Genomic DNA, 27,955 nt, shown 5'->3' with positions numbered 1-27,955 from the left:
CTCCAAACGTTAGACATCTCTAAAATCACCTCGCCTACTCCCTGTAAGCAAATAAAAGGCATTAACTGATTATTATTATTATTATTATTATTATTATTATTATTAAGTTAGATAGGGCTAAATGGCCTCGCCTACTCTCCGTTTACGGGAATAAAAAGGCGTTAGCTGATTTTTTTTTTTTTTTGATTCTAATCATGTCTCCATATAGTGAAATGACTCATTTTGAGAGGTCTCATTGTCACACACAGCTCATTCTATGGTTACTTAAATATATTCACTGTCTATACAACCTCAACATTCTTGGTAAATGGATTCAAATTACTCATCACTCTCCATGCAAAAAATCTGCTCCTCATCCCCTTGCTCACACTTTCCTTACATTGCTTCCACGGCTGCATTGTTTTCGCTTTGTTTTCCCTATTCTATTCAAAACTTCATCTACATTAATTGTGCCATAACCCATTAATAACTTATGTTGCAAAGAAATCCCCCCCTTGTTCTCCTCTATCCATTAGCTCTGCAATTTCCAATTCCTCAATCTTTCTTTACACTCAACATTCCAGAGACCTTAATCAATTGTTCTTAAATATAGAAGAAAACCATGACATTCTTACTTCTACCTGTCAGTGTGCTTCACATCATTTCCAAAATCCTCTGTGCTGTCTTCACGATTCTGGCAGTGTTTCCCGAAATTTTAGATCCCTATCCACAATCACTCCGAGATCCGCCATTTCCACCATATTTTAAAACTTTACACTTTGGAATATTGAACTGGAAATCAAGTTCCTTATTGCATATCATTGCTACAAGCTATCTCCTAAGCTTCAATTAATCACCAACCTTTTCGTGTATCCCTTTCTATCAGAAGTTTTCATATGGTTAGCCACCCTGCAAGTGATCACGTCATTTTTGTGAGACAACGTCTTTAGGAAGTTGTTTAAAAATTTTAAAAAATTCATTTTCTTTGATCTCAACCGTTTGCTATTCATTCCAATCTATATTATCATAATTGAAATCACCCATAATGATCATTCTTTTCGTATCTACAAGGCTAAGTTGCCTATGCATTTCGTTCTCACTGTCCTCTACATTTCTAGGTAGAGGCAATAGAGACAGAAAGGCGGTAGCTGATTTTTCTTATCATCATCAATCAAGCAAGTTTCACTTAGTCCGACAATTTTTTGGGCGAATAGATCCTATCAATTCAACAGTTTCACTCCCATTTTTTCGGATACTTCTGCCATTGGCATACAAACATTTTTGTATTCGGACTTTATAACATGTTCTATCTACACCACTTCGATGTTGTCTCCTGAAATTTCTCATCGGTTTCTTCTTCTATGCTATCACTGATCCAACAACTCTCCCCATATTTTCTGTTAGATCATTCTTGTTTTATAAATTTTACGTATTTATTATAATCAGTCTAGAGATTTCGAAATCAGCTTACTAATTTTATTTTAATTCTATTTTTTAAATTTTTACTTTTCGCATATTTCATTGTTCATACATTTCTTATTTTATAGGATTTGGTTATGGTATCATTTTCTAGTTCTGCTAGAAAATTGTTCAAGCTGGATTTCTTTCTTCTTTTTTTTTTTCTGACTTTTCTTTTATGCAATTGCGCCATATGATTAAATTAAAAAAAAAAAAACATTTTTCAATGTTAACCTTTTTTTTTAATTTTTTTACATTTTAACATTTAAAAAAAATGTTATGCTAAAACGTTTCTTCTAGGAACCACAATATTCACGAAATAAAAGATATTTAACCTAGCGCTTAATTTGGGCGAATAGTCAATGAACCAATCAGCCTTTTATTCCCTTTTTTGGCGGATAGTATTCAAGACAAATATCCTGTTGACGATGCAATACGAAGTTCATGTTGATGTAGTGCTGTTGGCTGATATCTTGAAATAAGAAATAATGGTAAATAATTATGAAGAGAGAATGCTTAATGAAATATGTCATCTTTAGAGGTTGCATTTCTTCGAAATTTATGGATTTAGCTGTTGTGTATAAGAATAGATTCCCCTCGGGTTAGTATTTTGATGTTAAGGAGGAATGGTCAATTTTGCACGTGGAGGTACAGCAAGATTCAGTGGTGAGATCAAACGCCACCAAGCAACAATCTCGTTCGCATATATTATTCACGTATTGCGTTATTATTATTGTTATTATTTTATCTCGCCAGAAATTAAAACGGTAGATAGATGAATCTGTTGGATTCATCCAGCTACTAGTGTAGAAGAAAGCTTAATTTGTGTTTGGATTAACAATAAATGCATTTAGTAGTGTGTGTTTATCGTTACCCGTAGAACCAGCGAGGAATATGAATAGTTGGTAGTTTGACGAAAATATTATTGGGTAAAATGGGTTGGGAGATTCACATCCAAATTATGTGAATAACTATAATTACATCACTTGCTTCATTATGTTCTTTATTTGAAGTATTTTCCTGGCACTCATTCATAAATACTTATTTGAAAATTTCCACTTTCCAGTGAACATGCAAGTAGAAATTCCAGCTGTATTCAATAAATTATTATTATCACTCCCTCCATATAATCAGTAGACTCATCGTGGGAGGTTCATTGAGCTGACAACATATTTATCATATTGAATCTTAAAATACTTAACACTAACTACATTAACAATATATTCTGGTAATGTGTTCCACTCACCCACAATTCTCCATGTAAAATAAAATTCCTTGCACTTGCATAATTTCCAGGGGTGGCCTTCGGTTCTTTTCCTCTTGCCTTTTGTTTTTTTTTTATAATCACCCTGGATTAATCCAATAAAATCTTACTGACTTAAACCACTTGTGTTTGGACTCTCTCTCATGTTGTTTCCACATGAAACACCAGGTTACTAAATCTGAGCACAATAGTCCAAATGTGGTCTGACCGGTTTTTTGTACAGTGGCATCATCACTTTTATCCCTACATTTTAGTTAACAGCAATATGTCCTCTAAACTTCGATCTAGTGTCAACAGTCAGTCCCAGATCTCTAATCTCATCCACTTCCTGCAGTATAGTGCCATCGATATAGTACACAGCCTTATTTCTGCACTCCAAAATGCAACACCTTATATGTATTAACATCTTCGCTGCCAACTATGAGTATACTCATAGTTGGTATATGAGCATCACAAGCCAACTACGTATACTTGTGTGACGCTAACCACCAGCAACGAGATCACCCGTACTGACCTTGAAGAAGTGAAAATGCTTGGCGTGTGGAGCTAGCAGTGAAGGTGTGTATACTCGTAGATGGTATATGAGCCTCGCAAGACAACTACGAATATACTCGTATGTTGATTACCGTCGGCAACGAGATTACCCGTACTGACCTTGAAGAAGTGAAATTGCTTGGCGTACAGTAACAAACTATGCCCGAGTAGCATGGCAGTGAATGTGTTAATGTTAAAACTATAACTCCTCATATGCTAAAAGGCTTCAAATCTTTCTGAAGGGAATTAACAGCAGCACTTCTCTCTTCTCTCCAACTTTGCAGTCATCTGAAGATCCCCAGTCAATCCATCTGATGAATGTTGTCTGAATGGTTAACGTATCTGCTCTCTCCAGCCAAAATGCTGCAGTTTTGAATCCCACATGGGCATGGATGTTTGTGATTGTCTGTGAAAATATTAGTAGTGGTGGTGGACAGTACATGGCGTTGGTGGATGAGGTTGAGTGGTGGAGACAGAGTTGTAGAGTAGGTACCCTCCCTCGATGAGTCGTTGCACTCCCTGGAGATATCAAATAATAATAATAATATCATGTGCAAACAAGCTATTTAGCTTTTTTGGAAATCATGTTACTTTGGTGGTAGTTAGTATGCAGTAGTGCAGTTGACACTTATTCTATAAATTTTTATCTACATCACACCCAGATGGGCAATATTTAAAGGTTTCTGATAAGAGATAAAGAATGTTTTTAATTTGAAGACCAGAAGTTGCTTGGAAGCAACTTCTGATCTTCCCCTAGTCTTTAGATGACCGTTACAGTGTAATTTATATGCATAGTGGGAAAATTAATACAAGTTCATACATCTTCTACGAGATAATTACTTGAAACGTGCATAACTGAAGGGACACATGGTGTGAGAGTGTTGGATCTGGTTATTGGTTCAGAGGTTATATGCATAAGTAAGGTGTCCTTGTTTTGATGTGGTATTGACTTGGGAGGTTGCAAAATCTGTGGATTTTTCTGTTAAGAAGGGGTATATATTGAACTACAGGTCAGGCAGTTATAACAAGCTTTGGAGTGAGCTTGCAGCCATCCCATGGCAGAACATATTGCAGGGAAAGATATTAGCAGTGCATGGGATAAAATCAGCGGGTATCTGAGGAAAGCAATATCAGATTGTGTCCCAATGGTCAGGAGGTCAAACAAGGCAGGCGTTAGATGGATGAGCAGTAGTATCAAGCTTGATCTGCAAAAAAAGAAAATGTTATGGAGAATTTACAAGGAAAAAGGCGACCAGTACACCCATGAGCAGTACAAGGCTCAAGCTTGGAAGGTTACCAGCATAGTAAGAAAAGCTAAATCAGATTATGAGAAGACCTTAGCCAAGGAGATCAAGTGTAATCCCAAAGAGTTCTTTCACTATATAGCAAGTAAAAGGAAGAATGACTTCGGAAGGATAACTTTAGTGGGTGCTGATGGTATTGAGGTGACAAATTCAGATGGAATAGTAGAGTTACTGAGTGATCACTTTTCAAAAGTCTATCACCCAAGTGAGGATATCTCTATACCTGTAGCAATAACTAATGTGAGAATTGAAGCTAAAGAATCTGAGGTATTTAATATATTGCAAAATTTAAATGCGAACACTGCTGTAGGCTTAGATGGAATATCAGCTTGGGTGTTGCGTGAATTTGCAAATGAATTGTCAACCCCTCTTACTCGGATGTTTAATTTAAGTTTGAACTCTGGTATGGTCCCTAGGAAGTGGAAGTTAGGCAAAGTGGTTCCTTTGCATAAAGGTGGCTCTAAAACTGCGGTAGTTAATTGCAAACCAATCACCATCCCAGGAGTAGTGGTAAAAGTATTGGAAAAGTTGGTTAAAGACAAAATTCAAGAATGGGTGGATCAGGATATGATACTCTATAGAGGCCAACATGGTTTTGTTAAAGGTAGATCCTGCCTTAGCAATCTATTAACTTTTCATAATAGAATGACATCTGAGTTGGACAAAGGAACTGGCTACACAGTGGTACTTCTGGATTTTTCTAAGGCATTTGACAGGATACTCCATTGAACATTGTTATGCAAATTGGAGCAGATGGGAATGGATACTAAATTGGTGATATGGATAGGAGAATTGGTCAGGGAGAGATATCATAAGGTGGTGTATGGAGGAGCCGAGTCCAGAATGAGGCAGGTGACCAGTGGTGTGCCTCAGGGCTCTGTGCTTGGGCCATTGTTGTTTAATTTGTATATAAATGATATAGGAAATGGCTTAAAGGGTAATATTCAGTTGTTTGCTGATGATGCAAAGTTGGGTAGCGCAATAAAAAATCAAGCTGATGTTGAAAGTTTGCAGGATGATTTAAATAAGCTGGTAAAATGGGCAAAAGATAATGGATGTCAGTTCAATGTGGAAAAGTGTAAAGTCATGCATTTTGGGATTAAAAGATTACCAGCTGTGTATTGCATTGATGGAAAGGTACTCCAAGAGATTGATGAGGCTTGGGACTTAGGGGTGTTGGTAGATAGGGAGATGAAGTTCAGAGGACACATTGCTAAGGTGTCCAAGATTGCACATAGGATTACTTGGTTGTTGAGGAACACACTGACATCCAGAGATAAAGAGGTTATTATTCCCATTTATAAAGCATTGATACTTCCACATTTGGATTACTGTGCTGAGGTCTGGTCACCTGGATTCCTTGGAGATGAGGAGGCTGTGAAGAGGGTTCAGAGAAGAGTGACCAAGTTGGTGAGTGATGTAAAAAATGCTCCCTACATTGATAGATTGAGAGCTTGTGGATTGCAGAGATTGGTTGATAGGTGAAGAAGAGGGGATATGATAGAAACATTTAAATTACTGAAAGGTTTTTATAGGATTGATGCAGGGAAAATGTTTCAGCTGTGTGATAGTGATGGAAGAACAAGAGGTCATCCCTGGAAATTAAAGAAGAGTGTGGTTAACAAAGGTGTCAGAACAAGGTTTTTTGCCTTGAGGATGGTGAACGAGTGGAATTCATTGCCTGACTTAGTTGTGAGCTCTTCGTCTGTAAATGAATTCAAGATGAGCTATGACAGATATTGTTTTGCTAGTTCGGGTCTCCCACAATGAGTCTACTGACTCCATGGAGATACCCGTAATAATAATAAGTGTAAGGACTCATCATGGGCAGACACTCCACGCAACTCATCATCCATGCTACTTACAAGAGGAGGGGGTGGAAAGGTCTGATAAACACTTAAAAATATTTTTTAATATAAAAATGATTCATAATTTTCTTTTCATATAAAAAATGTTTTTTTCCCAGAAAATATTCTTTCTTTTAGGATATATAAGAAGATATAAAATAATTTTTGTTCTAGCTGTTTATCAGAACTTCCAGACTCCCCATGCAATCTCCACCTGTGCACAGTGCTATCGACTGCCCACTCATAGTATTTTTTGTCTACAAATTGTAAAATTCAAAGCCGATTTGCCTGTATGTGGAATAAAAAAATCTGTTTCTGCTTACTCACCTTCATTTGAAAAAGTTGGTATGATGAGAAGTAATAAAACTCTTTTTTTTTTTCCCCTAGTCACATGGTGTGATGTTCTACCACTCTTTTAGTTGTACTATGGAGGCACTCAAAAATATAATTGTATTTTCATTAATGCATATACTGGTGGTGAGATAGTGCAAACTTTATCTCCTAAACTCTTTATTATTGTTGATTCAAGCCTTCATAGAGCCACAAGACTCAATGTGGGAGTCCCACCCAAGTAAACACAGTTTATCATACGATTCCTTGGACTCGTTGACTGTTTTGCTCTCTCCACCCTATCAGGCAATGCATTCTATGGTACAACCATCCTCCACACAAAGAAACTACTCCTTACCCTCTTGCTCACAACTTCCTTTTGTAACTTCCAGAGATGGCCCCTTGTCCTCACTACTTCCCCCTGTTCCATGAAACAAAAGACCTCCCCATTGTCAACCCTGTAACTACCTCTTAGCAGTTTAAAAAGCTCAATCATATCACCTCTCCTATCTATCTATCTATCTATCAAAGTGCAGTTCACATTCCTTCAGTTCACCTTCATAATTAACATTGTACAACCCTGATGCCATCTTTATTATCTGCTTCTGCACCCTTTTCATAGTTAATTTATCCCCTTCAAATCCTGGGTACCAAATTTGAGCACAGTAGATCAGGTGCGGTCTGATCAGGGTTTTATATAATGGCATAACAACTCTTTTATCTCTACACATCAGCATCCTTCTCACTATTGCAGTCCTCTGGGTTACCTTCACTACTTTTCCAGTATGTTCTCTGACTTTCAGGTTTCTATCAATCATCACCTTCAGATCCCTTGTCTCTGCCACTTTCTCCAGTACAGTTCCTCCAACAGAGTATTCGGCCTCCCATCAATGTATCCCAAACTTCAAGACTTTATATTTAGCTGAATTAAACTGATACCCCATTCATTTTCCTATTTGTCCAGTTTATTCAAATCCTCTTGCAGGGCTACAACATCTGCCCTATTACTAATAATCCTTCCCAGCTTCACACCATCTACAAAAAACTGAATATCCTCCTATCTGTAGTCTATTAACAATGTCATTGATATAAAGGTTAAACAATGCAGGTCCCAGTACTGAGCTCTGTGGGATCCCACTTTCTTCTGACTCCTTGATACTGTTCCCCCATATACAACTCTGATACCTATCAGATAGCCAACCTCAAATCCAGTTCACTAACCTGACATCTAAATCCATTTGCTGCAACTTAAATATTAGCTTATCATGTGGTACCCTGTCAAATCCCTTTGTAAAATCCAAAAAAATGGCACAATATGCTTTTCCCTCATCAACTGCTCTTGTCACTTTATTGTAAAAGGCAGTCATGTTAATAAAACAAGAGTGTCCCTTGACAAATCCATGCTGAATTAAACTGATACCCCATTCATTTTCCTATTTGTCCAGTTTATTCAAATCCTCTTGCAGGGCTACAACGTCTGCCCTATTACTAATAATCCTAAAGATCTTAACAACTACTGATAAAATACAAACTGGTCTATAGTTTGACACTTCCAGCCTGCTATTACCCTTATGCAATGGCACTATCTTACCTTCCTTCCTTGGTACCTTTTCCATGGCCAGACTTTGATTAAAAAGCCACATCAGTGGATCTGTCAGTTCTTTAGCACATTCTCTATCAAAACCTGTTCCCCCTTGTGGCAAAATCCTATCCATTCCCATTGCTTTATTGGCATACAGAATACTCAGTATTTGAAACACACTCTCCTTGCACTTGTAAACCTCGGACCTGCCCTATCCCTCTAATGTTTAAACCTACTTCTCCAAGATGAAATACCCCAATAAAGTGTTCAACGTGAACAACTTCACTATGTCCTTGGCATCAATCAGACTATTCCCATTTTTACCCAACAATTTCCACAAGCATTTCTCCTTCTACTGGTCACATATAGAAAAAAATTCCTTAGAATTTTCTTTGGATCTCAGGGCCAATCTTTTCTCATATTCCAATTTTGCTTTCCTTACCATACTAGTCACTCTCCTGGCCTGAGTCTTATATTCATTCATCTTTCTTCACTCCTCTCCTTATGTCTCTTCCATAACCTCTTTTTTACCCGTAGTTCCCGTTTGATATTGTTGGTCATCCACTTTACTCCAGATTGTAAATTGGTGACTCTTCTTCACTTGCAGTATACAGCATGCTGTTGCTGCTAATAAATATTCCATCACAAGTTCCCAAGTAGCGATATCTTGCCCTTCCAATTCCCCCCCTCCATGGAACTGCCCCAAGTTGATATCTAAGGCTATTATAATCACTTGCTTTATTCCTTTTCCTTATTCTTTCTCTTTGATTTTCCTGCATGTCTATTCATCTTCCAAGTCAAAACCACATGGTTACTCTCTCCAGTTGGAGGCAGAGATGCCATCTCAGGCATAATCAGCTCTTCTGATGCTATGACCAAATCTAAAACTCTTAAACATCGTGTTCCTTCTACTATATATTGTCTAAGGCATTTGTCCCTTAAGAATTCCAGAAATTCCATTCCCTTACTACCTCATGCAGTTTCCTCTTTCCAGTTTATACTGCCGTAGTTAAAATCTCCCTTAACAGTCATTCTTTTTTGCGCTTACCATGCTCAACTGTCTGAACATATGCTCTTCACCCTCTATATACTTCTAGCAACATCTCTATACTTGTAGCAACACCACCACTAAATATCCTGTCCTCTCCATCATTGCTTCACACTATACGCTTTCAAAACCATTAGTGCCATCACCCTCCAAATCCTGTACTATAAGAGGACATAAGTCATCACTTATCATAAGCAGTACTCACCACCCATTTTTCTTCCTGTCCTGTTGAAAAATGCTATAGACTGCTACTACTTCTATTCTCTGTCAGTATATCATCTTCCCTCAACCACATCTCAGAGATTCCAATGATCTTTGGACAGGTTGATGCTATCAGTGCCACCAATTCATCCCCTTTATTCTGGATGCTCCTAGCATTAGTATAATGAATGAAGGCATTGTCACTATTTCTATACTATCATTATCCCCTCCATACTCCACCAGATTCAGTGTTACCCAATGTATTCCCTCCCCTTTTTCCTAGTGACTATTCCCACAGGAGGCCACCCCTGCTTCCATCCAGTACATCTCTAATAATTTTGTTTCCCTGCATTGACTTGTTCAGAGAACAGCATTTTCTCCAGATGCAAACCATCTCTCGTATACATTTTCTTTCTGTCCTCAAATGTCCTCCAAGCATTCATGTATTCCAAGCCTCTCTCTTTTGACACATTCTGGCTATTACACTATTCATTATTATTTACATCAACATTGGAATAAATCTTTAACTTAAAATGGGAATAAAAGTATGTGGAGAATATTTTTCAAGTGTAAAATTGCAATTATAACAATATCCAGCTGAATAATGTTAAAAAAAAAAAAAATCAGAAAGCATGTAAAGGTATTGGACTAAGGGTTAATTATTATTATTGCATAAGCACCTCCATGGAGACCCAAACTATCAACACAGTATTTATCATACCTCTTCTAGAAACCATTAACAGACATTGCACTCACAAGTCACTCAGGCTACACATTCCGTTACATTCAACACCATCTCCAAGTGAAAGATCTAGTCCTTACACTCTTGCAAACTATCAACCAACTTTTGCGATCCATAAACTCTCAATTTATCTTCATATGGAGCATTCCACAGACCACTCACCATCTTGGTCACTTGCCTCTGGATCTTTTAACTCCACCACTTCCTCATCACCAAGAAATCCAGGTTACCAGACCTGACTCGTTGGTGTATTCTTCCCTAGGTAAGTAATTTTGTGAGTTACTCTGGCTGTTTTGGCAATATGCTCTCTAAACTTCAGCTCTCTGTCTACTACTCTATCCCTAAATTCCTGGCTTCATCAGTTTCCTGGAATACAAATTCCTCAACATGGTACACAGCTTGCAATCTATTTATCCCAAAATTCATAATTTTACATTTCTCCGCAATAAACCAAGCCCATTATCTTTTGCTCATACTGACAGCCTATTTAAATCATCCTGCAAGCTTTCCACATCCTGATTAATTATTACCCTACCCAACTTTGCATCAGCAAACAACTGAATATCTTCCTTCAAATTATTTTCTATATTATTTATGTACAAATTAAACAGCAGTGGTCCAAGTACAGACCCCCCCCCCTGCAGCACACCACTAATCATCTTATGGTATCCTGTCAAAGGGGTTTTGCACAATCTAGCAGTATCATTGTGTAGTCATTCTCTTTATCCAACTCAGCTATCACTCTATTATAAAAAGTTAATAGCTTACTAAGGCAAGACCGATTCTTCACAAAGCCATGCTTCCACTCACAGAGTATCACCTTCTTATCTGCCCATTCCTAAATTCTCTTTTTGACCAACCTTACCATTACTTTTACTACCACTTGAAAGATACTGATTGGTCTATAATGTTGAGGTTAGGAACGTTTTTTAGAGCTGCTGATGATTCCTTGAATAATCTTTTGTATTTAAACTTGCTGCGGTGTATTATTTTTGTTTTCTTCCAATGAATTCTATGGTGGGTATCTAAGGCATGGTCTGCCAGCCCAGAGCAGCTGTACTGGTGAAACCAGATGTAGTCTTTGTGTTCTGAAAGCAAGTTTAAATACGAAAGATTATTCAAGGAATCATCAGCAGCTCTAAAAAATGTTCCTAACCTCAACAAATTTAGGTGCATGAAACTACCCCAAATTTGGGAGACTTACATTTTGAGAACTTCAGCCCAACTTCCAAGACAACCAAATTAGCCCGCCAGAGGGCACCGTTAGGACTTTAGGAACAATGTTAGTTTCTTGCTTTCTTCCTCATTTGCTTTTGTTAGTGCCTGCGTGCACATACCATATCTTTATGTTCCTGAAGATGGCAATATAGAAGTTATTTATTAAAGTTACCTTTCATTAATATACTTTATATGCGTTGTTAATTCCGTAAACTAATTACCAGTTATGTATGACCAACGTATAAGCCTTGCTACTAGAAGAGATTTCAGTAAAGCCATTTAAAAAAAAGTCCTCTTTCTACACAGAAATTCATATAGGCAAAGTTTTTAATACTAATTGTAATTGTAAGTTGTAGATTAGGTATGTGTGAATAGGAATTAACCTCACTACCAGTCATAATGTGTGGCTCTCAATGACATATGGATATTATTATTATTATTACGTGACACCTCCAGGGAGTCCAAGGACTCATCGTGGGAGGGCACTCCACTTCGCTAAACTTATCTCATCCACTCCACCACTGCCCAACTCTCCAACTACAACACTACTACCATCAACGCCATCATCACCAACAACAGTATTTTTTGTCTGTAAATTGCATGTGTTCTGATGGCCGATTTGTCTGTATGCGGGATGAAAAACCTGAATTTCCGGGAGATAAAACCCTGCCACCACCGTATGAGATCGACTAACATACCTTCAACTGAAAAAGCCCATATAAGGATTCCCCCTCGACACAACGAGAATCAAACCCAAGTTTTTTCCAATCGAAGGGCGCAATGTTCCACTATTCTTCCAATTGCGCTACGGCAGCTCATAAAATGGACCACTCCTATCAGATAATATCAGTAAGTAGCTCCCTCTATGGATAATAAACTGAACTTAACTGATATGAGTGTCATTGAAATAAAATATAAATATCCTGAATATTGAGTGTATGATGATTGATATATTTCTTCTACCAATGTTACTTGAGAATTTAAGAGAAACAGAATTTGTTAATGTTCATTTTGAATAGTTGGAGATTGTGGTTCTTTAGTAATATTTTGTAAGGAAGACTGTTACAGACCATAGGAGAGTTAGTTGTAATGGAACAGTAGGAGAATGAATCATAGGTTAACAGTAGATTGTAAATGGATGTTGAGCAACTGCTGCTCTTGTTAGGCTTATCAGCAAGTGGAGGAATGATGTTTGTTAGTTCAATAGAACAGTGACCAGAAATGAATAAGGCAAAAACAGATGATTTGTGAGTTAGCGTTTTGGTGATACTGAGAGAGAGAGAGAGAGAGAGGATGATTATCTGTAAGTCAAATCGACTACTTTTTTTAGATAGCATAAAAAATTTTTAGAGAGGTTTTTGGTGCATCACCCACAGATTATTCTAAAATTGAATAAATTTTTGACCACTGCCATTACCGAGGCCTGAAGGAGGAATATGGTTGAAAAGTTCCATGTTTGTCTCTAGAGCAGGGTTTTTGGACTACATAAAAAAATAAAAAATGCAAAAGTTATATAAAATAGATTTTAAAAAAATCCTTAGCTCACCACAGTACAAAATGCACTGTAGGTTTGCACATAACATTTCATGGGTGGGAGCAATATTAAAAAAAAAAAAAAAAGATGAAAGCAAACACAAAGCCCTAGGTACCCTGGGATTGGTAGGAAATTCTTCAGAAAGCAAGCATATTTGCTGTAACATGCAGTGAAGAGAAGCTGACTACTCATAAGTGTTCAAGGCAAACCATATGATGGGCAGTTTGCTGAGCAGCCATGTGAAACATATCTTGGAAATGTGAAGTGCACGGGCTCCCAAACTTGGCACATAACTAGAGGTGGATTATTCAACCAGGAGAGCTGCTATAGTCCTAGATTTCTAATTTTATCAATTCTGCATGCGAGTGGTGGAAAAACCTATAGCACATCAGTGTCACATGTAATTGTTGAGAGGTGGGAAAAAAGAAATTTGTTAGTGTTTTGCTTGAAAATCTGCATGTTGTAGAACATCTGAGGAATGTTGTTCTTCATGAAATAAAAGAGGGAAAAAAGAGATGTAGGTTCAGTGTGTTTGCAGTTGGATGGAAAAGAGATGCTGGTCAGTTGCTGCTTGTGTTTTAACAAGCTCATTCAAAAGCAAAGAAATGATGGATGTTTGTTTTGTGAAAAGCAGCATCCATGGAACTAGAAAAGAAAGAGCTGAATAGTGTGCCTATGAGATAGTGGTTGATTTAATCACTGAGGAAAGGATCATCCAAATGACTCTTCTCTGGACAGTGTTAAGAATTTTTGTAATTTTGGTGCACTACCCCAAACACAAGCAGTATTCTAAGGATGGGAAGATTTGGGATTTGTACAAATTTACTGGTTGGATGGGTGAAAAGTAGAACTGATGTAGCCTTTTCAAGAGGAGTTAAATAGATTGGGTGAATGGACAAATAGTGATGTTGACAATTCCGTGTAACAAAGTGTAAGGTTTTAAAATTCAGAAAGCTAAAATGGGAAGAGTTAAAGATTGTTGGGGATGTCTTAGAGGAGGAAGAAGTGGAGGAGATTAGTGATACGGGGATGATGGTGGATAAGGATCCATAATGTTGGGACATTTCACTATAATTGTGAGGACAGTACAGTGAATTATGATGATGATGCAAAGAATACTGACATGTAGAAGTAAGGATTCTGTTGCATAAGGCTTTGATCTGCATGTGGATTACTGTGCACAGGCTTGGTCTCCTGGTTTTTCAAAGAGATGAAGAGATGCTGGAAAGGATCCAGAGACAATTGACTAAGGTGGTTTCTGGCCTCTGGAATGTTGCATGAAGACAGATTGAAAAAATTCAAATTGCAGAAGCAGGTGGATGGGAGGAAGAGGATGGGGACATGATTGAGACATATAAGTTGAAGTGTTATTACCTAATTAATATGGATAAAATTTTTAATTGGGTATAGACAAGGGGAGAACAAGGGCCACCCTTGGAAGCTGTATAAGGAGGGGTGAGAAGTGTGTTCTTTGTGTGGAGTGGTAGGTGATCAGAAGACCCACCCCCCCCAGCTTGGGGTGTGTGTGTGTATCTGTCTTCTGATCATCTACCATTGGTTGAAACACTATTTCAGGCAGGAAGGTCTATGATTGCTAATGAGTCAATGAGAAGATTATGCAGGAGGAATGGTGTGCAGTTTATTGATGCATGGAGTGAATTTGATGATGAAAGGACTTTTTATATGCCTAGCAAACTACATTTAAATGGTTTTGGAGTAGATGTTTGGAGAAAGTGTTGTTTAGTGAGAGTTTGGAAGCGCAAAACCAAGGAAACTAGATACTAGGGAGATGGGATGCAATTAAGTATCTGACCATCCCTGTGATAAATGAGCATGTGTACAGAAATGATTGTGCAATGCTAAATGCGATTTCACAGATTTCCTATTCAAATAGTTTGGTAATGACGTTACACAAGAGTAATTGTAGCTACAAGAGGATGTTGAAATGCATGTACACTAATGTAAGAAGTATCAGGAATAAGGAAGAGGAGATTTTGGCATTGGTCAGCTCAACTTGGCCAGAAATTTTAGGCATCAGTGAGACCTGGTTAACAGAAAATGATATAGTTCAGGGATAGAATGTAAATGGTATTGTATCTTCAGAGAGGATAGAAGGAATAGGACAGGAGGTGGGGTTTTGCTGATGATAGCTGAAGAATCAACCAACAAAATTAAGTTAGAAGATTTTAGACTCTGGGGAGAGAAATGGTTCATTCGAGACTATCTGGTGTGCGATAGAGGCCAATAGGGCAAAATATATTGTTGGTTGCTGGTGTAGAACGGGGGTTCCACAGCAAGATGTAGCTGCTATGTATTGGCAGATTAGCATGATGAGTGCAAGCCAAACAACTATTATAAGACTCTAACTATGGGGACTCAGATTGGAGGGAGGAATGGGGGCATGGAAGATGGAATTTATACAGTTACTAAAGGATAATTACGTGAAACAACATATTATAGAGGAGACAAGGGGTTTGAGAGTGTTGGATCTGATAATAGCATCAGACAATATATCCATTACCAAGGTAGACGCTCTGTCTCAGGAGAATGACCGTGCAGTCTTGTTCTGGGAAGTTGCCAAACGTGGAATTCTCTTTCAAGAAAATGCATTGAACTATAAAGCTGGTAATTATGACTTAAAATGTGTCTTGGAGTATTCACATGGCTTGAGAAGGTAAGGAAAGAATCTCAGTTGTGCATTGGAAGTGGTCAGTGATAGTTTGAGAGAAGCAGTATCAGACTGTATGCTGAAGGTAAGGAGGATGAACCCAGTGGGAATTAAATGGATGAGTATTGATATAAAGCAAAAGCTGCAATAAAAGAAAACACTATGGAGGGAATATAAAGAAAAAGGTGATCTGTATGTCCATGAGCAGTAGAATGTCCAAGAAAGAAGAGTGACTACTTTGGTAAGAAAGGGCAAATTAAAATAAACCCCAAAGAGTTTTTTCTTTATGTAGCAAGTAATAGGAAAAATGACTATTGTAGAATTACTTGAACCGTACCAGCTTGGACATGTATATACGTCCATAATTATATGGATGAGAAGTGTTCATCGAAATCAAATAACCATTGGATATTATTATTATTATGTTACACCTCCAGGAAGTCCAAAGACTCATCGAGGGAGGGCACCTACTCTACAACTGTCTCCACCGATTACACCAACGGCATCTACTGCCCACTATCGCCACTAGTATTTTCAGAGACAATCACAAACATCCATGCTTACAACCGGATTTGAATCCGCAGCCTTTTAACTGGAGAGCAGATATGCTAACCACTCAGCAAACCAGGCCAGCAATAAAATTCTTGGGGCAGATTTATTATTATTACGTGACACCTCTAGGGAGTCCAAGGAGTCATTGAGGGAGGGCACCTACTCTACAACTGTCTCTACTACTCATTCCACCAACTACAACGAACCATCATCTACACCATTGCTATCTACCACCACTAGTATTTTCACTGACAACCACAAATATCCATGCCCACAGTGGGATTTGAACCCGCAGCCTTTTGGCTGTAGAGTAGGTATGCTAGCCACTCAGCCAACCAGGCTGGCTTATATAGAATATTATAGAGAAAAAAAAAATGGATACTAAGCAAATATTATTGATATATTTGATCCATATGGCTGGTTTGGTGGTTAAATGTAGGAAGGAAGGTGACAGTGGCAAAAGAAATAGTTGAGCTGAGTGATTATTTGTATAGGTGTATCATCCAGTGGAGATTTTGCGCTTGCTGATGTGACAGATGCATATCAAAATTGAGGTAGATGAACAGGATGTGTTCAGCATATTGAAAAATATAAATGTGAACACAGCAGTGTGAAATGGAATGGCATGTCAGCCTATGTACTGCATGAATGTGCAAGAGAATTGGCATTGCCTCTGAAGTTGTTCAATCTAAGTCTCAGTAATGGCAGGGTTTCGGGGATATTGAAAAAGAGGATAAGACAGTTCAATTGCATTAAGTTTGCTCCAAGACAGAGTTAGCAAACTATACAGACCAGTTAATATATCAGGAGTGGTTGTTAAAGTATTGGGAAAGTTGGTTAAAGGTAAAATCCAACAGTGGGTGGATAAAGATGTGATATTCTATAGTGGACAGCACAGCTTTGTAAAGAGTTGGTCTATCTTAGTCATTTATTCACATTTTATAATAAAGTGCAGTGGAATTGGATAAGGAAAATGGCTAAACCAGTATATTGCTGAACTTTGCAAAGGCATTTGACAGAATACCACCACATGGAAAACTATTACAAAAGTTGGAGCAAATGGGAATGGATATGAAGTTAGTAGCATGGGTAGGGCAGATGGTGAAGTGGAATCTAGAATACTAGTGGAGTACCTAAGCATTTTCTGTGCCACTACTCTTTGATGTGTATAATATTTGGATATCAATGATATAGGGAAAGATTTAAGAGGCGATATTCAGTTGTTTGTTGATGATGCAAAACTGGGGAGAGCAATAGTTGATAAAGGTGATGTAGATATTCTGCAGGAAAGTTTTAATAAATTGGCATTGTGGTCAGAGGACAATGATTGTCAGCTTGATGTTGCAAAATGTAAGGTTATTAATGGTTATATATGAAAAAGGTTGCATACGATGTATCATGTTGAGGCTAGACACTTGGGGATAATGGTGGACAGAGTGTTGAAGTTCAGAGAGCATATTGCAAAAGTTGATGAAATAGCCCAAAGGATTATTTTGGATGTTGAAAATCACACTAACAAGTAAAGATAGAGAAGTTATTATCCTTCTTTTTAAGGTCACAATTCAGCTATATCTTCAGTACTGTGCAGATTTGGTCACCTGTTTTTTCTTATGGACCAGGAAGTGGTAGATAAGATTCAGAGACAAGTGACTAAGCTGGTGACAGGTCTGGATTGCTATGAGGATAGGTTGAAAGTTTGTGGGTTACGAAGTGTAGTTGATAGGCATGATAAAAACTTATCAAAGAGATAAGAGAAAAGATATCAAAGAGGTTTTATTCAAATTGATGGAAATGAAATTTTTCAATATATGAAAAATAGTCAGAGAATTAGGGGCCATTCATGAAAGTTTTGTTACTGTGGTTAGTAGGGGGTGTGCACACCAGATTTTTTGCATGAAAAGTGGTGAATGAGTAAAATGGATTACTAGAATTAGTTGCGAGTTCCGTGACAGTGAATGAGTTTAAGGAGAGGTATAATAGGTTTTGTGCATATAATAGTTTGTTTTTGGTCTCCCACAATGAGTCTCCAGACTATAATAAAAATATTATAAAATTTAATCATAATTCAGTGACAAGACATATTTTAGACCAATATGCAATAGAGAAATATACAGAGAAAAGACAATCTAGCATTCAATGCGTCTATTTTTTTGTTTTCAAAATTTATTCTAAATTTTTCATTTGCATAACTGACACAACTAAATCACTTATTTACATAAATAAATGCTGTATCATTTACATGCATATTCAAATATGTGGAGGTGGGGGGGGGGAGAAGCAACGATTCATTATACTGTGGTGGTCTGAGATGTAACTTATCATTTGATTGGGGTGTGCCTGTATATTTTGTCTCCAGATTTCAAGTCACTTACATGAAAATTCAACAAAATAGAAATAGATTACATGCAAGTTCCTCAAGCAACCAATAGCCACAGAGGTGTTACAGTGTATGCTGCCATTTCATGACATCATATGCCATTTCTGTTAGTCTTCTTTGATATTGTTGATCCATCTCATCTGGGGATCTACCTCTTTTCCCAACATATCTTTCATTTTATGGAAAATAGCTCTTGACAAGTTCTGGAACTAATTTTATTTCATTTAATTTTTAAAAAAAATCTTTTAAAAGTTATTTTTACTAGAACCTTAATGTATTTAGACCATGACATTCTATATCATGTGCACTTGGCTTGTTTTCATTGTTAAATCTGCCAGTTTCTGTTGCAGTTGTTTAATTTAAAAGTTATACTGAAGATTTCCTTGATACTGAGTTGAAAATTTTATGCCAGTAAAATATTTACCTAAGTAAAATCCATATTATGTTTAACATATTTCTCATCTTAAAGAAGTCAAAGATCTCATTTCCAATTACTCCTTAAACTGTTGATCAAAGCCATATCTTGGTTCCAGAATACAAAACAGGACCAAGTTATGTGAATTTTTAAGTTTTTGTTTTTGTTTGTATTGCACTAACTTTCCAAACTTTTCATAATTTTTGAACATTTGTCATCTCTTCAATATCAGTTACACTGCTTACCAAGATAACTAAAGTGAGAGACTTCATCTATAGCAATCCTTTTTCATATCGTTTTCTCAATATTGATAATCAAACTTAGTTGAATCCAAGCATCATTTTCAGTAGTAAAGGAGTTAATTTCTCCCACATTATTTGTGAATAACAACAAATCATCAGCATAATCCAGATCAGATATCCTATTTTTAGGCTACTTCAATCTCAAGTCCTTCCTTTGCAGATTTTTGTTCATCACAAAATCAGTCACATGACTAAATAGAAAAAGTGACAAACATACCCATGTCTTACTCTAGTTGCTATTTTAAACCATTTGCACTATGCTTTATCAACTTTACCACAAGCCTCACTGTTATCATATAAAGTAGTCATAATGTTAATAAGTTTGTAAGGTATTTCTTATGTTCTTCCATAAATATTGCTTATCAACTGAAACAAAAGCTCTTCTGATGTTAACAAAGCATGCGATTACAAGTTTTTGACACTGAAATTCTAGCTATGAAAACTGAGATGAGTAGTGCCTGAAATCTTCAAACACTACTCATCTTATTATTTTATTATTATTATTATTAGACACCTCTGGGGAGTCATTGAGGGAAAGCACCTGCTCTACAACCTCATCTCCACCATTCAATCATCCAATGACTGCAACTACACCAACTCCATCTACTGCCGACCACTAGTATTTCCACAGACAATCACAGTTATCCACTCCGACTGTTTTTATCTCAAAGGTGTTTGTGCATATACTGTGATGTACTATGTTGGAGAGTTTCCAACTTAATCTCCACTATTTAATCTTCTTTGGCTAAAAAAAAAAAAAAAATCTCTGTCTGCTTCATTCTATCAAATCTGTTTGCTCTGTCTCTCACTCTGAACTTTTTGGGTTTCTTTCTTTAAATGTTAATTTTCTATACATCCAGCTTTCTTAATATAAAAATTATCTTCCTTTGCGATTTTTATGTTCACATTTCCAGTTGCACAGATCAAGCAGGTAGAGATTCTGAGATATTTGTGTCACTAATGATTTTACACAAATCTACCATAATATTAGATAATCCCAATTATTCTCAAACACACTAGTTAACTTCCTCACTGGTGACCCTGTTAAGTCTACTGTAGATGTTAATTCCCTTTAGGCAGTTCAGACCACAACATAGTGTTGATTTCTTATCCCAAGGTGAATCACTCTTACAGTTGCTTTTATTCATGTGTTCTCTGCCTGCTTTTCTTGGTAGGATTATTGTTTTTGATATTCCAACCCAAACACTTGAACTAAATGTATTATTGAAGCAATGTTCTATGGAAAATACTTATTCCTCATTCCATTTTAAGTTCTTGTATATTATCTAAGCCTTTTTTCACAATTTAAATTCATTAAAATTTCCATTTTATGTTATACCAAGTCTGAATTAGCTGAAAGCAAACTATCAGCACATCCAAAACTAATTTTGAAAGGGCGAGAAGCAGGAAACATGCATCATGCCCAGATAGTCACTTTCTTGCTTAAAGTTGTCTGAATTCTTGTCTAGCGTGAAGATACTTTACACCAAATCTTGTTTGCATACACATGTATAAAAGAATAAACAAGAATATAATTTTGTCTAAATTTGTCTAAAAATTCGATGTAAGCAGAAGAATTCAAGAATTCACCATAAAATATTAATACCCGAATCACTTGTTTAATATTTTTATTTTTGTAAAATGTTTGGCTATTTCATAGCTATTGTCAATACAGTTATAGGAAAATTCTAAAAAGAACAACAGTTTAATTGGAAGTATGCGATATTATGTGCACTACAGGAGAATAGCTCCATCTGCATTAATAGATATTCATCATCATGGGTATCAAGGATTTAGGCCTAGCATGGCCTGTTCCGGCCTTAGAAGTCATCGTTTAAGAGGACGTCCTGGTTTTCTTTTTCCTAATGGCTTGTATTATAAGGCTTGCTTTGGTAATCTTTCTGTTTTCATTCTTTGAACGTGTTCCATCCATTTATGTTTATATTTTTTAATTTTTTCTATTACTGGTTCTTGGTTTAATTCTTTAATAATTTCTTCATTTCTTTTGTGATCAAATAGGGTATACATTGCAGTTTTTCTCATAAACTTCATTTTTGCTGTTGTTAATCTTTGTTTGTCTTTTTTGTTTTATTGTCCAGATTTTGCTTCCATATATTAAGACTGGTAGGGCTAATGTATTGTATACTTTTAGTCTGGTTTGTTTTTGAACTAGATTTGGTTTAAATATAGAGTTAATTACACCTGTTATTTTTAAATATTTTGCAATTTTTACGTTTATATCTTTTTCATTTTCATATGTGATCATACATCCTAGGTAGTTAAATGAATTCACCTGTTCTAAGATCTTGTTATCTATTACTATTTTAGTTCTTGCTGGATTTTGTCCTTTAAAGGCCATAGTTTTTGATTTTTCTGTTGATATTATCATACCATAATCTTTGGATATCTCATTTAGATCTAAAATAGCTTTCTGTAGTTTATCTTTAGAATTTGTAATTATTATTTGGTCGTCGGCAAAGAGGAGAGTGTTTAAGTTTACTGTAGGAGAAAGTTTAATTCCTTGATGTAAATTTTTATTCCATTTTATTATTATTTCATTTAAGTAGATATTAAAAAGATTTGCTGAGAGGGGACATCCCTGTCGGATCCCTTTGGTTTATCTCTCTCGTAAATGATAGCTCATGATTTAATGTTATTTGTATTTGATTATTTTCATATATACTTGTGATAGCTTTTAGGATATTATTTGGTATTTGTCTTTCTTTTAATATGTTAAATAATATGTTTCTTTTAACTTTGTCAAATGCTTTTTCAAAGTCAATAAATGCAATATGTGTTTCTAAATTGTATTCTCTTCTTTTCTTTATTATTAATTTGAGGCAAAAAGCCGGGTCTATACATGATCGTCCTTTTCTAAATCCATTCTGTACTTCTAAAATAAAGTTTTCGGAATATTTCATTAGTTTGCTATTTAAGATTCTGCTATATATTTTGTAACAGGAGTTTAGTATACTGATATCTCTATAGTTTTTAGGGTCATCTCTATTACCTTTTTTAAAGATAGGAATTACAATTGCTTTTTTCCATTCTATTGGGGGGATACCAGTTGAATAAATTTTATTTAAAAATAATAAGAGTCTTTCTTTGAATCTTGTTCCTGCATATTTATATAGTTCTGAACCTAGCTTTCTCCAGGTGATTTTCCATTTCTTGTTTCTTTCAGACTGATTTCTAATTCTTCTTTGGATATTCCCTTTTCATTTTCGTTAATTGTTTGCCAGTTGTCTTTTTTAAAATATTTGTCTGTCCACAATTCTGTGTAGTAATTTAGAAATTCTTCTAATTTCAATTCAGTGTTTAATTTTGTTTTCTTTGTTATCTGCATTTAAGTGTTTCAAAATTTTATATACATTGGGTTTTATTTTATATAAATCATGTTCTAAATTAGAAACAAATTTATTCCACGATTCTGTCTTTTTGTGACTTCTCTTTTAGCTATGGCTCTTATTCTTTTATGTTCTATTTCATCTTCTAATCTTTTACTGCTTAACCATTTGTGATAGGCTTCTTTTTTATTATTTCTTTCATTGTATCATCCCAGATCTTCAGTTTTTTCCTTTTATTGAATTTTTTGGTCTTTCCTAAGCTTTCATTTGCTGCTGCATTTAGTATCGTTTTTATATTAAGCCATTCTATTTCTTCATTTTGTTTTATTTTATCTAGATATTGGTTAATTCTTTGTTCATATAGCCATTGTACATTTGTGTCATTTAATAGTCTAGTTTTATAAACAAATGTTTCAATTTTTCTTTCTGTTCTTGTTACTTGTAGCCATTTTGGTGGTAATCTTAATTTTATTTTAACAAGGAAGTGGTCACTGCTTATTTCATATCCTCTGTGAACTCTAACATCTAGTGAAAATTTTGATGTCTTTTCATTTAATATAAAGTAATCTAATATTGATTTCCATCCTCTTGCTGCCCAAGTATATTTATGTATGTCTTTATGTTTATAGCAGGAATTCATTATTTTTAGATTATTATAAACTACAAAGTCAATCAATTTTTTACCATTCCTGTTTAGAGTATGTTCTCCATGTATTCCTATATTATTATTAATTTTCATGTTTCCAATTCTTGCATTTAAGTCTCCTGCTAAAATTGTGTAATCATTTTTATTTATTTTATTATATATGTTTTGTAGCTGATTAAAATCAATATTATCCTGTTCTCTTCCCTCTTCTGGGGCATATAAACCAATTATTGGTCTTTCAGAATAGACCTCTATATATTTTGATTCTAGCTTCTATTATTCTTTCATTCCATAATTTATAATGTTTTAATTGTTTTGAAAGGGAGTTATGAATCCAAATCATGACTCCTGCTTGTGCTCTTTGGTCTCTGTCGACTCCACTGTATATCGCATTAAAATTTTCAGTTCTCATGGTTCCTTTTAATTTCTTTTTTGTTTCAGTGATTACTGCTATTTTAAAATTTCTTTCATTTAATAATTGGTCTAATTCTATTTCTTTATATTCTATTCCTCTTACATTCCAGTTTTCTATGTGTATTATAGTTTGTCGTTTCCATTGTCATTTTCCCTTTTCCATTCCAGGGTCGTTTCCTATAGATTCAATCCGATTATCTTTTTCTGTCAGCTTAATAGTAGAATTATGTTCTCCATGTCAGGGGACTAGCCTGACGATGGAATAGTTCAGTGGTATGGCTGCTACCTTAAGGCTTCTGAACTAGCCTCCTTCCGAATTTAAACCCATAGGAGGAATAGGGTATATTGAAGGGGGAAAGAGTAGATTATAGAAGAATTATCGTAAGGTTTATAGAGAGGGCATAGTTGTAAGGCCAGAAATGAAAAGACCCCATGGCCCTCGAGTACTCTAATAGCATAAGGGTCATAAAATAAGAAGAGTTGGCTGATAAGGCCTTATAGGAAAGATTAAAGCAAGTGGATCTTCCTCAAAGTAGTAGAAGGAGAGGATAGATCCAGCTAGGGGGCCATGGGAGTGCCGCTTCCCTTACAATCAAGGTGATTGGCCCTGTTGGTCCACGAGTCCTTATTCAGTATATTCGGACCACCCCACCATATACACACACATGCACGCACGCACGTGCACACACACACACATGGAGGGCTTCCCTATCCACCATCCAGGGGACGCACTCTCTAGGGGTTGCAGGGTCCCCCGAGAGATTAATAGATATTCTTTTAATATTCATATTCTATTAATGAATATGAATATTAATAGCTATTCAAGATAACTAAATTACAATAAACTAATTTAGTTAATTATTTTTAAATATAAGCAAAATTTAATTACAATTAAGGAACACATGAATGATGAGTATTAGTTAATATAACTTCCCAAAATTGAGTTGGTTTGTGTTGGGAATGTGTGTTTCACAGTTTTCTTTGTAGTCTTTCCAGAAGAAAATAACTTTTATGTATCATTTTGGTTTGGTTCCACTGAATCCTGTGCTTTATAAGTAAAACGTGGCTTGCTAAACCAGATTTGTTGGGTTCTTGAAGAACATGAGGGATACATTTCTCTTCAAGAGGAATTTGTGCTGATCGACCAGTTTGTCCATAATAACATAAGCCACTAGAGCAGGGGATTCTGTAAACTCCAGCATAAGAGAGAATTTTTGTCCTTTGGTGAGATAAGGAATGTATTAAGTTTGCTAACTGGATGGAAAACAACTTGTACGTTAATCTGTTGAAATAATCTTGCTATTTTTTCTGAAAGTTCCTTAACCTATGAAATACAAATTCTGGTAACCTCTTCTTGAGGAAGGTTAGGGATGATGACCATAATTAGAACATTTTTCTATTTCTTGGGAAGTTTAATTTAACTTATAATCAACTGAAAAAACTTTCTACTACTAACTTTAAGGAGAGGTGTTATAGGCATTGTGTGGTTATTGTGGGTCACCTGCAGTGAGTCTTGGGACTCAATGGAAATGATTGGTTGATGATTATAATAGCAAACTACTAAAACATGACCTCTTTATAACAAATGCAAGCTGAATCTAGCCACCTGTCTGTTTTTAATCTTGCTCCTGTCTTGCTAAGACCCATTACTTGATCTTAGCCTAACTGGCTTCTCCAATATTCTAATACAGCTGTCCCATAACTTAAACCTTTAGCTTGATACCTGATTTCTGCATTGGTACCTCTTTCACTGTGGTGTAACCTTTCATCATAAAGTTTTTGTTAAACAGTTAAGTGAAAGATTCCATTAACTTCCTGGAACAGGCACATTCAGATACATGTGCATCAATCTCCCAATTCCTCTCTTATGTAAATTGAGTTTATTTAATATCTCAGATATCTGCAGCTTATCTACTTCTTATCTTTTAGGTTTATGCCATAAATGTACAGACTGGTGTTTTTGTTTGCCTACCTGAAGTGGGAGCACAGAATAATACCAAAATATAACAAATGTTGAAATTAATAGTGATAACGTTTATATGTAATATGATCGTTGTAAATATAACTTAATGACTATTGCACTATAAATTCAAAGGATGTAAAGATGTTTTAATTACACAGAGGCATTTATAGCAAAAGAAACAGTATTTTTTTTTTCATTCTTAAAAAATTTCATTTTTTTCAATAAGAGATTACTAAGTAATCTCTTATTTAGTAGTATATAGTACATTACAATACAATAATTTTTTTTCCCCTTTAATGTAGGCAAGAAATGCAGAAAAGGCAATGTAAGTAAACAATAACAAATAGAATAATTTTATCTTAATACATATTTAATTTTACTGTCATAATTCTTTGCTAGCTATGTAATGCCAAAATACAACAGGTAAGTAACCTTTATGTAAGCGAAGGTTTCTGTGGGTAAGCAGTTCTGGAGATAGTTTTCGGTATTGAGGCCACATGTATTAAACAATAAAAATAAAAGAATAAAAAATCCCAACAAGTTTCATTTGTCGTAAGACTTACATCATCATGGGTAATGGTGTATAAAAGTTTAACACAACAACCAAAGATAATTGATAACTAATAGTCAATTGGATGTTTTTTGACATCACAAACTGTTCATTAATTTAGAACCTGAATACAAAATGAGACATTCATTATTGTATGCTTGTTGGAACAATGCTAGTTGTTGCCACTTTCTATGTTGTATCCGAGGTCTGAGGCAGTTAAATTTTTTATGAATGAAGACCAACTTGATGTAAAATTAAGCCCTGATTTTTATTGCATTGTGTAGGGATCCTAAGCATTTTTTCAGTTTCTTTAAATTTTATTTTATTGTTTAATAAACATGTGATCTCAATACCGAAAACTGTTTCCAAGTAACCTTTAAATTATTTCTAGATTTCAAATTATTAAATGTTTATCAAGTAACATACCACAGGGTGATCATAAAGTAGCACAACCAAAAGTTTGAATTTGTACCAGTTGTTTTCAAATCATTATAATCATCCCTTACACTACTGGATGTTACAATCATATTACAAACTATTGGAGATGTAGAGTTCAGTGTGGTGTGTACAGGTTGTTGTCAGTGTAGCTTTGTTCATTTTGGAAGTGAAATGTCTTTTCCCCAGCTGTAACAAGGTTTCATTTTGGAAAGTTATTTTGCTAATCGTTCTTATGCATGTGTTGCTGGAGAATTTCGTGAGAACTATCCAGATACAGCAGTCCTTCAGAAGTTGATGATAACGAGATTAGTGCAGCATTTTTTGGGAAACTGGATCTGTTGCAAATAGGAATTGCTCCAGAAGACCCTCCATTTTGACTGATGATAAAATGGATCAGGTAAAGAGAACACTGCAGTGGTCCCCCAACAAAAAGCCTCAGGAAACATTCCATGCAATCATCAATGTCATATGTTGTGCTCAGAAAGCTGTGAGATCATTACACCTTCCTCTGTATCATGTGCACTCAGTTTCCTTCAGTCCATGCACTGAAGGACCCAGATAAAGACTAATGAATAATCTTCTGCAGATGGTTATGCTAATTCATTGAACTTCTTATGGAGATGCTCGATACAGTTTACTTCAGTGACGAGGTCTGGTTTCACATCAGTATGTATGTGAATAGTCAAACAACAGGATTTGGTAATGTAAAAATCCACATGGCTTCATGAAAAAAGTTTTGTATTCTCAAAAAATTGGAGTTTTTTGAGAAACCCATTAGTGGAATCCATGGAATCCATTTTCTTGGAATCAACAGTGAATAGTTCCATCAACCAAGACATCATCGCATAGTTTGTGGTACTCCTTGATGTGCGAATGGCATTGTTGATTCCAGCAAGAGAGTGCCATGTTCCACATGTTGAAGAGTACTGTGCATTTTTTTTGCAAGAATTTTTCAGTTATCTTATTTCAAAAGAATTTGTGGCCTTCAAGATCACCAAATTTTTCCTTTGGGGATAATCCAAAGATGTGGTTTATTAGAATAATCCTTACACACTGGATCAACTAAAAACGAACATTTCAATAGTGATTGAAAACATTAATGTGCAGGTGCTTCACAAGATGGCATCAAACCTGGTAAAAAGAATGAGAGTTTACATTGACAAAGGAGGCGACCACTTTCAACATTAGTTGTAATGAGGTTTCTATCCTTCTTTTCTTTTAAAGGTCCAATTATAGCCTTGT

General features: G+C 35.7%; 1 protein-coding gene across 2 annotated transcripts in view; it reads left to right on the top strand.

Moving 5' to 3' along the window:
- The first annotated feature begins 1,827 nt into the window (after positions 1-1,827).
- The window catches only part of LOC150108458 (pre-mRNA-splicing factor ISY1 homolog), a 128,989-nt gene continuing 102,861 nt past the window's right edge, over positions 1,828-27,955 (top strand). The window contains exons 1-2 of one of the 2 annotated variants that reach the window (XM_090415861.1): positions 1,828-1,928; positions 26,028-26,050. In XM_090415861.1, coding sequence (XP_090271987.1) covers positions 26,035-26,050 — 16 coding nt within the window. In that variant the 5' untranslated portion in view covers positions 1,828-1,928; positions 26,028-26,034. The remainder of the gene's footprint in view (positions 1,929-26,027; positions 26,051-27,955) is intronic. The other variant, XM_090415860.1, reaches the window with a different exon arrangement.

The sequence above is a fragment of the Typopeltis vanoorti genome, chromosome 3 (assembly GCF_054136105.1).
Source record: "Typopeltis vanoorti isolate ZY-2024b chromosome 3, IOZ_Tvanoo_1.0, whole genome shotgun sequence".
NCBI classification, from domain to species: Eukaryota; Metazoa; Arthropoda; class Arachnida; order Uropygi; family Thelyphonidae; genus Typopeltis; species Typopeltis vanoorti.
The sequence above is the reverse complement of the archived record's forward strand: the minus strand, read 5'-3'. Positions and strand labels throughout refer to the sequence as shown.